Source organism: Mchenga conophoros, linkage group LG7 (genome assembly GCF_057382185.1).
Source record: "Mchenga conophoros isolate Kocher_MC1m ecotype Shallow Benthic linkage group LG7, M_conophoros_male_GT1.1, whole genome shotgun sequence".
Classification (NCBI taxonomy): Eukaryota; Metazoa; Chordata; class Actinopteri; order Cichliformes; family Cichlidae; genus Mchenga; species Mchenga conophoros.
Window position 1 is genome coordinate 16,574,124 of NC_140532.1, and position 13,848 is coordinate 16,587,971.

The window sequence follows — 13,848 nt, forward strand, 5'->3', positions numbered from 1 at the left end:
ACTTTAGATTTGAAGTACCCAGTAACAAAAACAATAACCTGCTTAATTTTTTTCAGTGATTTTGTACACCTGGCCGTAAACCGAGGCATTTTTTCCCAATTGTAAAAAATGACACTTAAAATTAACAAATTTTTTTGAATAAAAATTTAAATGCTGTGAATAAAAAAGGAAATTTTCTGTTGGCCTCCAAAGTGTAGTGGGGGTAAAATCCCAGTTTATTAAGAAGGTACAATCCCAGTTCATTAATGGGTACAAGAAGGCAAAAAAATATATAAAACTAAATTACCCTAATTGGGCAGCAGTAACAATAACTCTAAAATTGCATTTGTTTAAAACAAAGCAGCACTGTGGGGGAAAAAAAGCTAAACAACAGCGCTGCCCACACAAGCCCACACAAGCCCACAGCACCGGCAAATGAAAACCCACTGTTTTCCTAATGTTTTTACTCACAGCATGACACAACTCAATGACCTACACTGACACAGTAAATTACACCTGAATTATCAAATTGGCTCTTATGCTGGAGCCTCTTGCCTCAGTGTGTGCAGCAGCAATTTGTCAAAGCAGCCTGCTGGGGTTCTCAGGACTTCTCACTTATGGGGCAGAAAGCCCTAACAGAGCCAGTTGGGCAGAGGGGTGGCTAACGTTGACTTGGCTCTGCAGTGTGCCCACCAACCATCAGTGACAGTCGCTGCACTCCTGCATTTAGTTACTCCCAAGAAGGTGGAAAACGGGTTTACAAGGCCTGTGGGAGGACACAGTGGCTGGTAATTAAACAGCGTAAAAATCCTCAGCCTTCAACAGCCCCTTAGGCGGTGAATAAGAGCTAAAGTAAACCAAACCTGACTGTGAAATTGCATTAGACGTCTGTGCTTAATGGAAAGTGAAAAAAATAGACAAAACCCATTTTTGCTTTTATGAGCGTTTCCATTTCCCCCACACTTCTTCCACTTCTTTGCTTCTTTTTCCTTTCTATTCTGCTTGAGCAGAGTTTATCTGCATTATGGTGGCGCTGCTGCTGTTGTAGGAAGCGAACAGAAACAGGATGTGCAGGACTGTGGTTTGAACATGTTTCTGTTTTTGTTTCCCACAGATGCTCCCCCGTTCGGATTGGGACCACAAGAGAGGCTCCCGAGGATCACAGGTTAGCAGTGTCCACAAGAAAAAGAAAAAGAGAGACAGAGAGAAGAGAGAACAGGATCTACATCCCCGATCTCTAGTATTCGCCTACATGCACCTTATAAATGACGCAAACACCATAAACCCTACCGCTAACTGGCCTGTTCACACCCACTTATTTTAGTAGTGCTTAAACAGCATTTCTCTTCCCACCAGTGTCCTTGTTGCACTGTTAGTTTAAAGGACGCGTGCATGTGAGTTGGCTCTGAGGAGCTGCGAAAGCCACCAAAGATCAAGGGAATAGTTCAGTGTAGGGGACGCAGCTTGTAGAGGGCAGGCACAGCCACATCCTCGACATTACTGTACCATCTCCATCTTTGTGTGCGCATGTGTATGTTTAAATTTATGTATTGAGTTGCTACAGTGCCACAGGGCAGGACTCTGGAGGACACGGATAACAAACAATGCCCTTGGCACTGGCGTGGCCGTATACACTATGCGTGTGTCCTGTACTGCATGGTCTCCTATCAGGAGGATATCCTTTGGAAATAAATAGACGCTGTGTCTTTGCTGACGATGTATGCTTGAGTAGCAACAGATGTTGCAAAAGCTGTAGTTCAGGGTAAGGCAGAGTGGGGGGATAGTGTCAAAAACTGTACAGAGCAGGATTAGACTTGAAAATTACAGCATATAATTTAACAAGAGATACAGCTAATGCAGTTTTGCTAAAATCAGCCTTACAGTAAAATCCCGCTCCCCTCACGGAGAAGAAATTTTCAATCGCATGCTACCCTCTTAAAATATTGTCCGAGGCCAGCGAGCACATATTTTTTGATTGATGCATTCCCTTAGCTGCCATTTAGATTCAGTGGTCAGTTCTGTCTTTTTTATTTGGACTAGTGCAGTGCATTCGTCAGTGGAATCCTGTAATAGTCCAAGGACTGACAAGACATGTAAGAAGTCGGGGCTTATGTTGGCATCTCTCTCCATCTTGTGGCTATTTTCCCTTGGCTCCGCTGTCTTGGACCACGTTGTCGGTCAGAGAGGCCGGTTGCACTTCACTATAGCACCTCATAGCGTGTGTAAATCACACAGAGAGAACCGGAGCGCTTGATTGATCTCCACTGCGTCACATTCGCCAACATGCACACATTAGCAGGCTCATTTTCCAAACCACATCTTCTTCTTCTTCTTTTTTTTCTTTTCCCCCGTGCAAAGCTTGCGGTGGATGTTTTAGCTTAGGAATTGACAGTGAAGTTATGTATGGAAAAGAGCTTTTTAAATATTTGTATTCAACTTGGAGATACATCGGTTTTGGAATATTACCCGAGGAGATTATCGGAGAAAAGAGTACTTGTAGGCCCAGATTTTGTGGATGTTATTCTAAATTACAGCATGACATCGCAGTCATGTAGAAGATTTTTCAGAAATCGCTGTGAGCGCTTCAAACACTGATCAACATTTTTGAAACTGCAAGTTTGGAAGTTGGAAAATTTCTCTGACGTCTTTGTGGTTGGTCCCATAATAAGAATCTAGTAGATTATTTTCTCATTACGCAGTGTCCTGTGGCAAGAGTGAATTTAAGGGTGATATAGAATGAAAACACTGAACTACTTGTGCTTTTGACTATCCAATGCCTGAAAAAAATAAATAAAAAATGGAATAATATAGATGAATTGCCACTTTTAAGACTTAGTTTTTTCAAATTACTTTTAATTTTAGTATATCTGCTCATATTCTCTAAACACATGAGTGTGTGCACTGATGTGCTCATGATGAATACATTAACCTCTGGTTTTACACACACACACACACACACACACACACACACACACACACACACACACACACACACACACACACACACACACATATATATATATATATATATATATATATATTCTTATATATCCTTTTTTTAGCTTCTGCCTCTACCACTCTGTCTCACAGCTTCTGTTTTTTGCATATTAGCTATATTAGTGGGCTCCTTTGCTGGAATTATACACAATGAAATATGTGGAAGAGAAATGTGAAGGGTCAGTGGGCTTGACCTTTCCCAGTAAATCATAAATGAGGCAGTTATGCTTTTTTGTTTTGTTTTGACACCTCGTACAACCTCCCAGACGAGCCACGTTTTAATAAAATATATAATAGCGTGTAATTGTACCCTGGCTGCAGAGCCGGGACCTGGCTCAGTCAGTCGGAAGGTTTGTGAGGAGAGTTGGGTCGCAGTGGGGCCGAGCGTTGGTCTGAAAGTGAGAAGGGTAGTGCTGCTTCACGAGCTTTGGCTGGGATTTCGGAGCGTCTCAGTGGAGTTTTGTGTTACCCTTATGCTGTGATTCATACTGTATCACTCCTCTGTTATTCTAGAGAACATCGTCGTCTCCCTAGCTTCTGTTCGCCTAATCCAACCCGACAGATGCAATCAAGGCCATTACGTTAGCTGCGCTACCGCTGAAACTGAAAACTGCATGGTAATGATTATTTCAAAGGTGGTCAAAGTTTTGGGTAAATAAAGTCAAAGTAAGGAACACACTAAATTATTTTCAGATATATTCCCCAGCTTCTTGCTCAGAACATTCTTGCTCTTCCCATTTTTCTTTTTTTTCTTTATTTTTTTTTTTGCGTGGGGTTAATTGCAAAATAAGCTCTGCAGTATATGTACCTTATGAAAAAGCAGAGTTGCTTACATTATTGCCGGACCTTCAGCTTCCCTCTGGGACACATTATATTCTCACCATTGCACAATTTTCAGAGGCCCACATATCACTGTTACTTTACTAGAGGCTCAGATGACTGTATGTTTAGATGAGTGAGCCGAGAGGTTAAAGGTGCATCAAGTGGACTCTCTCAAAAATTACAAATATGTGACCTTCCTGTCTGTGTATTCCATTAATAATCATCATTAGACAGAAGGATTAGGATTTTGTTTGTTGCACCGAGTATATTTCATCTGTCATCCTCAAAGTTTTTGGCAAAAGACATGGGGACACAGCAGGAACACCAGTAATCATATTTCCACTGTTCTGGGTGGTTGCACTGGTCAGCAATGTTGTTTGTAACAGCTAATTCTCCAAAATGTACAGTTTGTGCATATATTTAAAATTAATTAAACATAGTGTCATAGGCCTTTAAATTAACTGTTTATCGTGAGGTCAGGTCATCTTCAGGTTAACCCCTACTAAGAAGCATCCGCTAATAACACATTGTATTTTGCGGTACATTTCTACAGCTAAACCTACCTACACAATTGCGTATAGGCCATATATTAGTACAGAGGAAAAAAAACAGACTCTCACTCTTCAGGAATGATTGCTGGTTTGTTTTGAATGGCCCTCAGTTTAGTTTATATGAACTGCTGCTCGGGTGCTAATCTATGGCATGGCTATTGATGTACGGTTCTAAAGTGTGTTCACATAAACAATTAAGACCATTGATCATGTGCACTGCTGTTATTCATTGTACAATGTCATAACAGACTGTTCATGCATGGTTTAGTATATGACTTAGCTTTTTGAGCAGTCATAAATTCTGTTTATTGATGATGGTAGTCAGGTTTACCTAATGTAGCATGTCAACCCCCTAACAGTTCGGAGTGTGTGACTAATAGGGCACACATTTCTGGTAATTTTGTGATCAAACTAGGAGGATAAATTGGTGGTTAAGATCAGCAAGCTTTTTGTAAAAGGTTAATGCAAAACATGCTTTATAGCTACAAGCAGGAGTGTAGCCACGTTTGTCAAGCCTGGAGGCAACTGTTGTTGTGATTAAATTGAACTTTTCTGTTTATTTTTAAACAACTATCGAGTCAGCAAAATTAACTTAGTTAACATAGACTGTAAATAAAAGATGAGCTTAACCAGCACAAGGCCTCCCACTGTTTTTTGGACTTTTAAATAATTATGGCTGACAGGATCTTTTGAGAGCTGGGAGTAGCCATATTTAGACGAGAGTGGAGTGCAAAGTAATTGGCTAACTTCAGCAAACTTCGTTAGCAAGCTGCATTTACAGTCATGGTTAAAAAAATATTACACCTTCTTTATGGTTTTGCATAGCAGGACATAATTAAAAAAAATCTGCAAAAAAGAAAGTCTTTAGCGGGTCTTAAAATGAGATAAATACAGCCTCAAATCAACTCCAAAACACAGCATACTACACCGTCTCATTATTTATTCAACAAAAATCAACTGAATTAGTTAACACAATGCCATAAGTGGACATCCTAGCAAAGGCGTGAACGTCCCAGCAAATCCATCCCAAGATCAGACCCTGCAACGCTTGGAGAAACTCTATGTTAGTAAATACAAATCGTTATTATTCTTAGTAAGGATTTTATTTGACATATTAAAAGATTTGTGTTCAAATTACTAAGGCAGCCAGGCTGTGATATGTATGCTCAATGATTCCAAGCAGAGCAGCAAATCTACAACAGAATGGCAGAAAAAGAGAAGAATCGAGGTGTTGCAACGGTCCAGTCAAAGTCCAGACCTCAACCTGATTGAAATGCTGACCTTAAGAGAGCTATGTGTAAACAAATACCCGTAAACCTCACTAAACTGAAACAACACTGTGAAAAATAATGGGCCAAAATTCCTCCACAACCGTGAGAGACTGATAAAGTCATATAGAAAATGATTACTTTAAGTTATTGCAGCTTGTAAAAGCGGTTAGACAAACTACTGAATCATGGGGCGCACTTATTTTTTCACACAGTGCTTCTGCTTTTTGGCTCAGTGTTGTTAAATAATTAATAACACCATGTACCTTCTTGTTGATCTCTTAGCAAGTGCGCAAACTTTTCTAAATTTCAAACTTTTAATAATTGTGAAGGAGAATAGCATAAGTTCTTTTTTAAAGGAATAACCATATGTACGATGTACTATTCCTAAATGTTAAAACCCATTGTTTGAATATATTTGATCATTATTTAGTTTACAAACACGCATGTGTCTAAGTGAAGAAAGGTCTATTTTGTAGCGGTCACATCTGTCTCCAAGTGAAGCCTGCCTATGAATTAGACCAAACATCTAACCTTTACACAAAGTGCTTATATAATTTTTGGATATTACATAACTCACTTACAATGTCATCTATTCCAGGACATCCATTGATGATTCTCAAGTGTTATGTTGCAGACTGTTGAAACATTGGGAACATCGGGAGGTATTTTCTGGGCAAGACGCATCTTTTGAGGCATAAGTAAAAGCTGAAAGGCAGGGATAGTTGGGATTTCACATTCTTTATGTTTCCTACAATGTGCTTTTAATAGCTCAAAGTTTAAACTCCTCATGTCTAAATTTTATATAGGTCTCACAGAGCAAGGGAATGGCTTAAGTGTTATCCGGTTGTTCAGTGATGACGCGACGAATCCTACTTCCGGGTCTAAAGTAGTCTGATTTTAATATGGCTTTTGTGTTGTTAACATGTTTAATGTTATGTATTTTCTTCTATTTGATCTCAAAAAGCTCCTAAAACAGTCAGTGATCCCTGTTGACCTCCCTCGGCTTTTATTACCGCTAATCATTTATTTAAGCTCAGTTTTTAAAACCTTAGGATGTAACTACAGCCCATGCAGCAGTATATTAATGACTAACCTCGTATTGTGGATGGATTATCTCAGTTGTTCTCCTGGCTGAAGTTTGGTCCTTTTACAGCATCCTGCCATGCGATTACATTTGTTCCTGACCACCGAGAACACTCACGTTAACTTTTATCGAGTGAAAAAAAAGTTAGCTTGTTTATATTATGCTAACATAGCTGTTTCGCTAGCAGTCACGTAGCACATCATTATATACCAGCTAGCCCAACTTCAGTAACCCTACAAACGTCACTGCTGTTTAGTTTTCTGTCTTCATTTATGTTGGAAGTGATAGCAGAGCTGTACGTTTTAATTTGTTTCCAAAACCCCGCAGTCAGGACATGCTATATTGTATTTAGATAGAAGCTAGCGAGGCAACTCCCTGCTAACTTCTAACTCCGTTAAATGTCATAAATTCCGTTTTCATGGATGCCTTGATGCCAAACTCAATTGTTACACCTGGTAGAGCAGAACGCTGATCATTTTATTAAAGATGAAAGACTTTAGACAGTTTTTCAACTCTCAGTAATGCCATAGTGATCGTTTGATATATGGACCTGCAGCGGAGTTTAGACCCAGACACGGCTAGTGACGTCAGACTGAACAACCGGATAGCAGACAGGCTTCGCTAGCTTTTCGAGTAATAGAAATACTACGAATTCCACTGTGTCCAAAAACTCCCACCTCAAACACTAACCCAGCACCTGGAGTCTTTCACTACGCTTGAATGTTCATGTCCTGCTCTTAGCTTTAAGTTGCTTACTGTAAGTTCAGTTTCAGACCCGGTGCTTTCATCATTAACATCCTCTTATGGCCACTTAGTCATGCAGTGTTCATATTCCTTACCGAGTGTTCATCTGTCCTTGCATTGCATGCTTAAAATGATGCCCTCTCTGTATTCACTTATCAGACTTTAGTGCCTTCTTTATGTTTTCACTTCGCTTCGGAGTTGCGGCTGTCGCGTGAAAACAAAAGACAGAGTTTGCAGAAGTAGCAGATGAGTTTGCGTGTGTACGTGCATGTGCGTTTGGAGCCACTGAGACCCCCTAAGGATCACTGTTGTTTTTGTCCAGCCAGATGTTTTTCAGCCACCATACTTTTGTTTAACCCCCTATTTAGCGAACTCTTAAATCAGGCAATAAATGAGCTGAAAGACAGGTGTTTACATCTCATGCTCGCAGTGTAAAGTAAAAGAGTATAGGAAATGTGAGCGGGACAACAGAGGGCAGCGGGGATAAACGATGATCTGTCCAGAAGTGTTCCATTCGCCTTTTAGAGGATGTCTGCGTGTCATCATGCGTGGGTCACCCTATGTGGAGGACTTTGCTTAAACTCAGAGAACACATGCCTTTTGTATTCTTGCAGACCAACAGGAAAACGTGTATAAATACACCAACTTATCTGATAGGATACTAGGAAAACAAAATGCGAGACCTTCTCTGTTCCCACAAGAGGAGACGAATGAAAGGTATACACACGTGTTGTTAACGTCAACCGCTTGCTACTTAGCCAGTGTAAATAAAATAAATCTGGGTGCCCGGCAGCTGGTGTCAAAGTGAATGGGACACTGGGGGGAGAAAAAAATCTGATAACATTCTTTGGGGGAAAAAGGGAACTCGTGGGCTTATTAGATAAATTAGCTGGCAGCCAGGACTGACCTGTGTTTAGCTGTGGTTGTTCAACTGCTCAAGGCACAGCAATTAAGAGTGGGTTGTGAACTTTTCACTTTACCCTGTGAAAACAAGGCTGACTCGCGCAGCGCCGATGCCTTGAAAGCTGTGCAGCAGACGGTCAGAAACAGACGATGGCTGTTGGCCATCTGAGAGGTCAGGAGTGAGGAGGCCAAAGGTCAGATTCTATTTGAGACACTGCTAATGAGTCCATTCAACAAGGATCAAGTAATCCACATCTGTGCTGAACGTGTTTCAAACTTATGTTGTTATGCGGATAGTTAACAGGCTGCTAGAATATCGAGGTCTACTACTGTGAAGTACATCGCTGTACTCCTCCTTCTCATGTTTTAAAAAGAGCCATATAAGGCAAAAATAAAGACTTTGATCTATGAGTGGATGTAAGTTTGCGTGTTTGTATGTGTGCCTGTGTAACACCACAGCTATAAAACAAACCCTGGCAAAGTCTAACACTACTACTGAATATATTTCTATACTTAATAGTGGCACAAAAAGGACTATTTCTTGTTTTTATATCTTTATGTGTTGGGTTTGGATCTTGTTTATTTATGCGATTGGCTACTTAGCATTTGTATAATTTGTTTTCTGATGTTGTTGTTTTTTCCTGAACTAAATGCACATTTCAAGGGATTTCGCAGCGTCACTCTACATAAAAGATATGCTGTAAAAGTTGAACAAAGCAATTGATGACTTTGAACTTTTTAATAATTTTTTTTTAATGATTATATGCACAGACACCACTGGAAAGCAGGAAAATCAAGATCTGTATATTTTTAATGCTTAAGATTTTATTCATAGATTGTTGTCTCATTTAATTTTTCAGTCATGTTTTAATGCCCCGTAGAAAGACAGCATTGAATTAAAATGCATAATCCTGAATATATACTTAATCCCAAATTTCTATTTAGTCACTTCTGAAACACACACACAAGCCACCAACACTGCATTTACATATACCATACAGTAACATCATGACATGAATTCAATTCATATCAAATCAATTCAACTCGGTTTTATTTATGTAGCGCCAAATCAACCGTTGCCTCAAGGCGCTTTATATTGTAATGTAAAGACCCTACAACAAAACAGAGAAAACCCCAACAATTACATGACGCATATGAGCAAATGCCTTGGAGACAGTGGGAAGGAAAAACTCCCTTTTAACAGGAAGAAACCTGCAGAAGAACTAGGCTCAGGGAGGGTGGCTATCTGCAGAGGAGAGGATGACAGGACAAAGACACAATGGAAGAGAGCCAAAGATTAATGTTGTCTAATGACCAGAGATGGGCAGTAACGCGTTACTTGTAACTCGTTGCTGTAATCCGATTACTTTTTTCAAGTAACGAGTAAAGTAAGGGATTACTATTGCAAAAACGGTAATTAGATTACCGTTACTTTCCCGTAGGAACGCTGCGTTACTGCGTTACTAAAACCGTGATTTTTTTGCAGAATGTCTCATGACAGTGACGTAAGCGAGTGCGCTATTCGTGGCAACAGCTGTGTGCAGATCAACAATGGATCACATATCAATTGTGGGAGAGAGTATGAGCGTGCAGCGTTTAAAGCGTGGAAGTACTGACCTTACTTTAAGTTTGATTCCATAAAAAGTGACAAAAACATTAGCGTCCATTAGCGTTGTGCGTGGGAAGAAAACTTATTTTTACAGTGAAAAAAAACCCCTAAACTTCCAAGCAAGCACCGAGTGCGCTACCACGTAATGGGAAATTCACAGAGAAACTCGCGGATTCTTCAACTAACCGCTGCAGCACACCTGCACCAGTGTAAACCTCCGCCTACGCCACTCCTGCTTTACAGGTGAAAATAGAGCAACAGGACCGCTGAGTCTTTGACTTTATTTATTTTCTGCTGTGTTTTACTTGCATCTATTTGAAAGAGTGAGTGTAAACGCAAAAAAAAAAAAATTATATGTGCTGGAATGTGCAGAAAATAGGTTTAAATGTTAAACAAATATCTTCCAGTCAGAGAATGTTGCATATAATTAAATGTTTGCTTGATGCATAAAGTTAAAAGATTAAAACTAATAAAACAAGTTTTAAAAAGGGACTTTTCCATTTGATTACATTTTGTATGATGGATTATGCAGAAAAAGCAGAATTGGGCTGAAAGATCTATCGCTTTATCACCTATTCAGGTTGTAAATCGTGTTTTTAAAAAGTAACTAAGTAATTAATTACTTTTGAAAATAAGTAACCAGTAAAGTAACGGGGTTACTTTTTTGGGGAAGTAATCAGTAATTGGTTACTGATTACTTTTTTCAAGTAACTTGACTACTAGCAGAGTGCTGTATAAAGACGTGCCATTCATATATTCCAAACTGTTTATTTAAAAGTTCAAATTCTTAAGGATGCACTGGAATTCAAGACTGAAAATCAACAGATACCACAGCATAAATTGCTAGAATAACAACTTGTACAACAATCTGACCACCACCAGTAGGCAACATGGGGTTAGTATCTTGCCCAAGGATATTTGGCATGCAGCCAGGAGGCAGCCTGGGATCGAACCACCAACCTTCTGATTATTGGCTGACCGGCTCTGCCACCTGAGCTACAGCCACCCAGATAAATATTAGCCACTGACACTGGCAGGCCAAATAACATCCAGTGATTATTTGGCATGTCAATGGATTCCCTTTGATTCTAGGACTTACAGGTCTTATAGTTTTTAAAGGTTTTATAACCCCAACTCCGAAAAAAGTTTTAGGGCACTGTGTAAAATGCCGTAATTTGCAAATCTTATAAACTCACATTTTATTCACAATGGAACATAGAAAATGTTTATATGTAATGTTTATGTTTAAACTGAGACAATTTACCATTTTAAGAAAAAATGTTAGATTTTTCATCTCATAAAATGTCTTCACTTGGTGAAAGATTTATGTGTGCTTTAGTATTGTCTTGCTGAAATATGAAAGGCCTTCCTTAAAAAGACTGCTCCCTTTCCAGATGAGCTAGCTGAATAGGCACTAATACACCCCCCATGCCACCAGACATGAAGGCTTTTGAAGTGTGTTTTGGCCAGAAAAACAGTGTTTCTGAATCATGTTCACATATGGTCTCATCTTTGTGACTTGTGTTCACAGACAATGATTTCTGGAAGTGTTTTTTCTCAGTCCATGATTTCCATGACAGAATGTTCCAGTTTATCCTAAAAGTAGTCACTAAAAAAGAAATTGTCTTAATGTAAAAACACCATCTAACCTTCAGCATAGTTTGACTACCAGTTCTTTAGCATAAACAACAAAAGAAATTCAGGTGTCACAGTTAACCACATTATATACTCAGAAAGGAGCTGCTGACATAGTTTACACACCCGCTCTTCATGCCTGCCATCGAGAAGCGGAACACGGCCACTATCAGACTCAGCCGTTAATTAGCATCAGCTCACATCAGCTACTGTTGCAATGATGATTAACTCTTCGTTGTCTCCTTGTCATCCTACAGTCATCAGGCACAACTGTCATGGTGGACATAGCAGTGATGGGAGAAGCCCATGGACTAATTACAGACCTGCTGGCTGACCCCTCTCTCCCACCCAACACCTGCACGTCGCTGCGGGCCGTCAGCAACATGCTTACCACCCAGCTCACTTTCCAGCCCCTGCACCGGCCACGCCCTGCCCCCCTGCATAACCCCAGCGATGTCTACACCTGCTCTGACTCAGAGGAGGTACCTGAGAAAGGAGAGAAGACATCCATCCACAAGGTAACAAAATGAGTTAACACAAAGAAATGTAGCCCTTGGAACCAAAGATGAAAGAAGGGATATTTTTCATCCTTAAAAGAAAAGTCAAACGTGTTAATCAGAAGTAGTCAAGAGGCTGAAACAAAATAATTTTATTTGGAAACAGTGAAATATTCCTTGGATGGAAATGTGGTCCACCTTATTAAGGCCAAATGATTTATATACCACACAGCACTCCCCACACATGTTAATCTTTTAGCCCATGTTTCAGCTAATGAGTGCTTCCTGCTCTCAGAACTTTTAGCATCAAATGAAGGAGTATTTTTGTAGAGTTGAGTGAAGAAAAATAGAGCGCTTGGAGCACTGTTCTTCCCTTCATAGCTGCAGCTGTGTCAACATGACAGATGTGCAGAGCCATACAGAGTGTGTGCGCACGAATGTGAGGAGCGGAGTAGAAGAGGAGAGGCGACATGGAGGTGAATGTATTCCTCTAAAGGCTGCAAAGACCGACAAGCGTGTAAGCAAACCTGGACCTCCTCCATGACCGTCCAGCTATGCGATACCTGTTCTGGCCGTTGTGGAAAGTGTTGTCACGTCGCTGGTCTGACAGGTGCACGTTTACATCATCTGAACTGTGGAAAAGTAGTCAAGATGAACTGCACCTGTGGAGTAGCCTGCGAAACTGTGCTCATTAAGACTTTCCTCCCCCGAGGGACAATGTGCCCAGTTCTGCCTGCCCAGGAGGAGAATAACAGGAGTGAAGGTTTTCCAAGCTCATTTTCTGTCCAACACAGGCATGTTCTCTGTCTCCATTGCAAAATGGCAACTCCATTGAAAGGGCTACAAAAAAAAACCATGAATGACAAAACAAATAACTACTTGTTAAATGTTGAAACTCACTCTGCCCTCTTAAACGGTTATACAAATGATGAAATGTCGACACTGCTGTGTGTGTTTCTGTGCCATGTATTTCTGTTTTTGGTTTTAACGTGATAGGGCTTTCTTTATGGAAATTTAAAATTACAGCCTTGCACAATTTTACCATTGGAAAAACATAGATTTTTGATGATAGAAAAAAATGGTAAATATGGTTGTATTCATAGCAGAAACAAGATTTTCTTTTAAATTTGTGTGAATGGAACTAAGGTTACATCAAAGCTCTAAAGGTAATGTAAGTGAGATACATGGCTCCTAATGCTGTACATGAGTTTGTGTGTCCTAGCACTCAGCATATGAAGCCTTGTTGTGAATGGGCTCATTCAGGATTCTAAGGCAATCTTTAGTAGGTCACTCTGCAGAGGACGGAGAAAGAGAGTCTGCCATGTTTAGAGCTGCTGTGCCAAATGACTGCATGGCACAGAGCAGATGGAGGCATTGCACGGGCACAGACTGGGAATCCCAGGGAAGGAAGAATAGAGAGAATAGACATAGAAAGCCTGTGACTGACAGAACAAGACAAAAGAGACTTACAGAGAGAATAAGAAGCAGAGAGGCTAAAGCCTATATGATGAAAGGCATCTGCACAGTGCTATATAGAGCCACAGCTGCCTGCTAATGTCCGATGCGGAGTTTATTCTCCTTGGATCCAGCGAGGCAGATTGTGAAAAATGTTCCAGGTTATCACCAGCGTCATTTGTTTCAGATTGGCCAAGTGCAGAAAAAACAACAATCTCATCCAGATGATTTATTTGCCTGGAGACAAAGCAAACAAGCATTAACTTTATCTTACAGGTGGGAGTATTTTTAAAGCTTTTAT

General features: G+C 40.2%; 1 protein-coding gene across 2 annotated transcripts in view; it reads left to right on the top strand.

The window, feature by feature from the left end:
* LOC146569902 (cGMP-inhibited 3',5'-cyclic phosphodiesterase 3A-like) overlaps positions 1-13,848 on the top strand; it is an 88,078-nt gene that overhangs the window by 46,774 nt on the left and 27,456 nt on the right. For both annotated transcript variants that reach the window (XM_085282570.1, XM_085282569.1), the window contains exons 2-3: positions 1,094-1,144; positions 11,853-12,113. In XM_085282570.1, the coding sequence (XP_085138696.1) occupies positions 1,094-1,144; positions 11,853-12,113 (312 nt within the window). The remainder of the gene's footprint in view (positions 1-1,093; positions 1,145-11,852; positions 12,114-13,848) is intronic.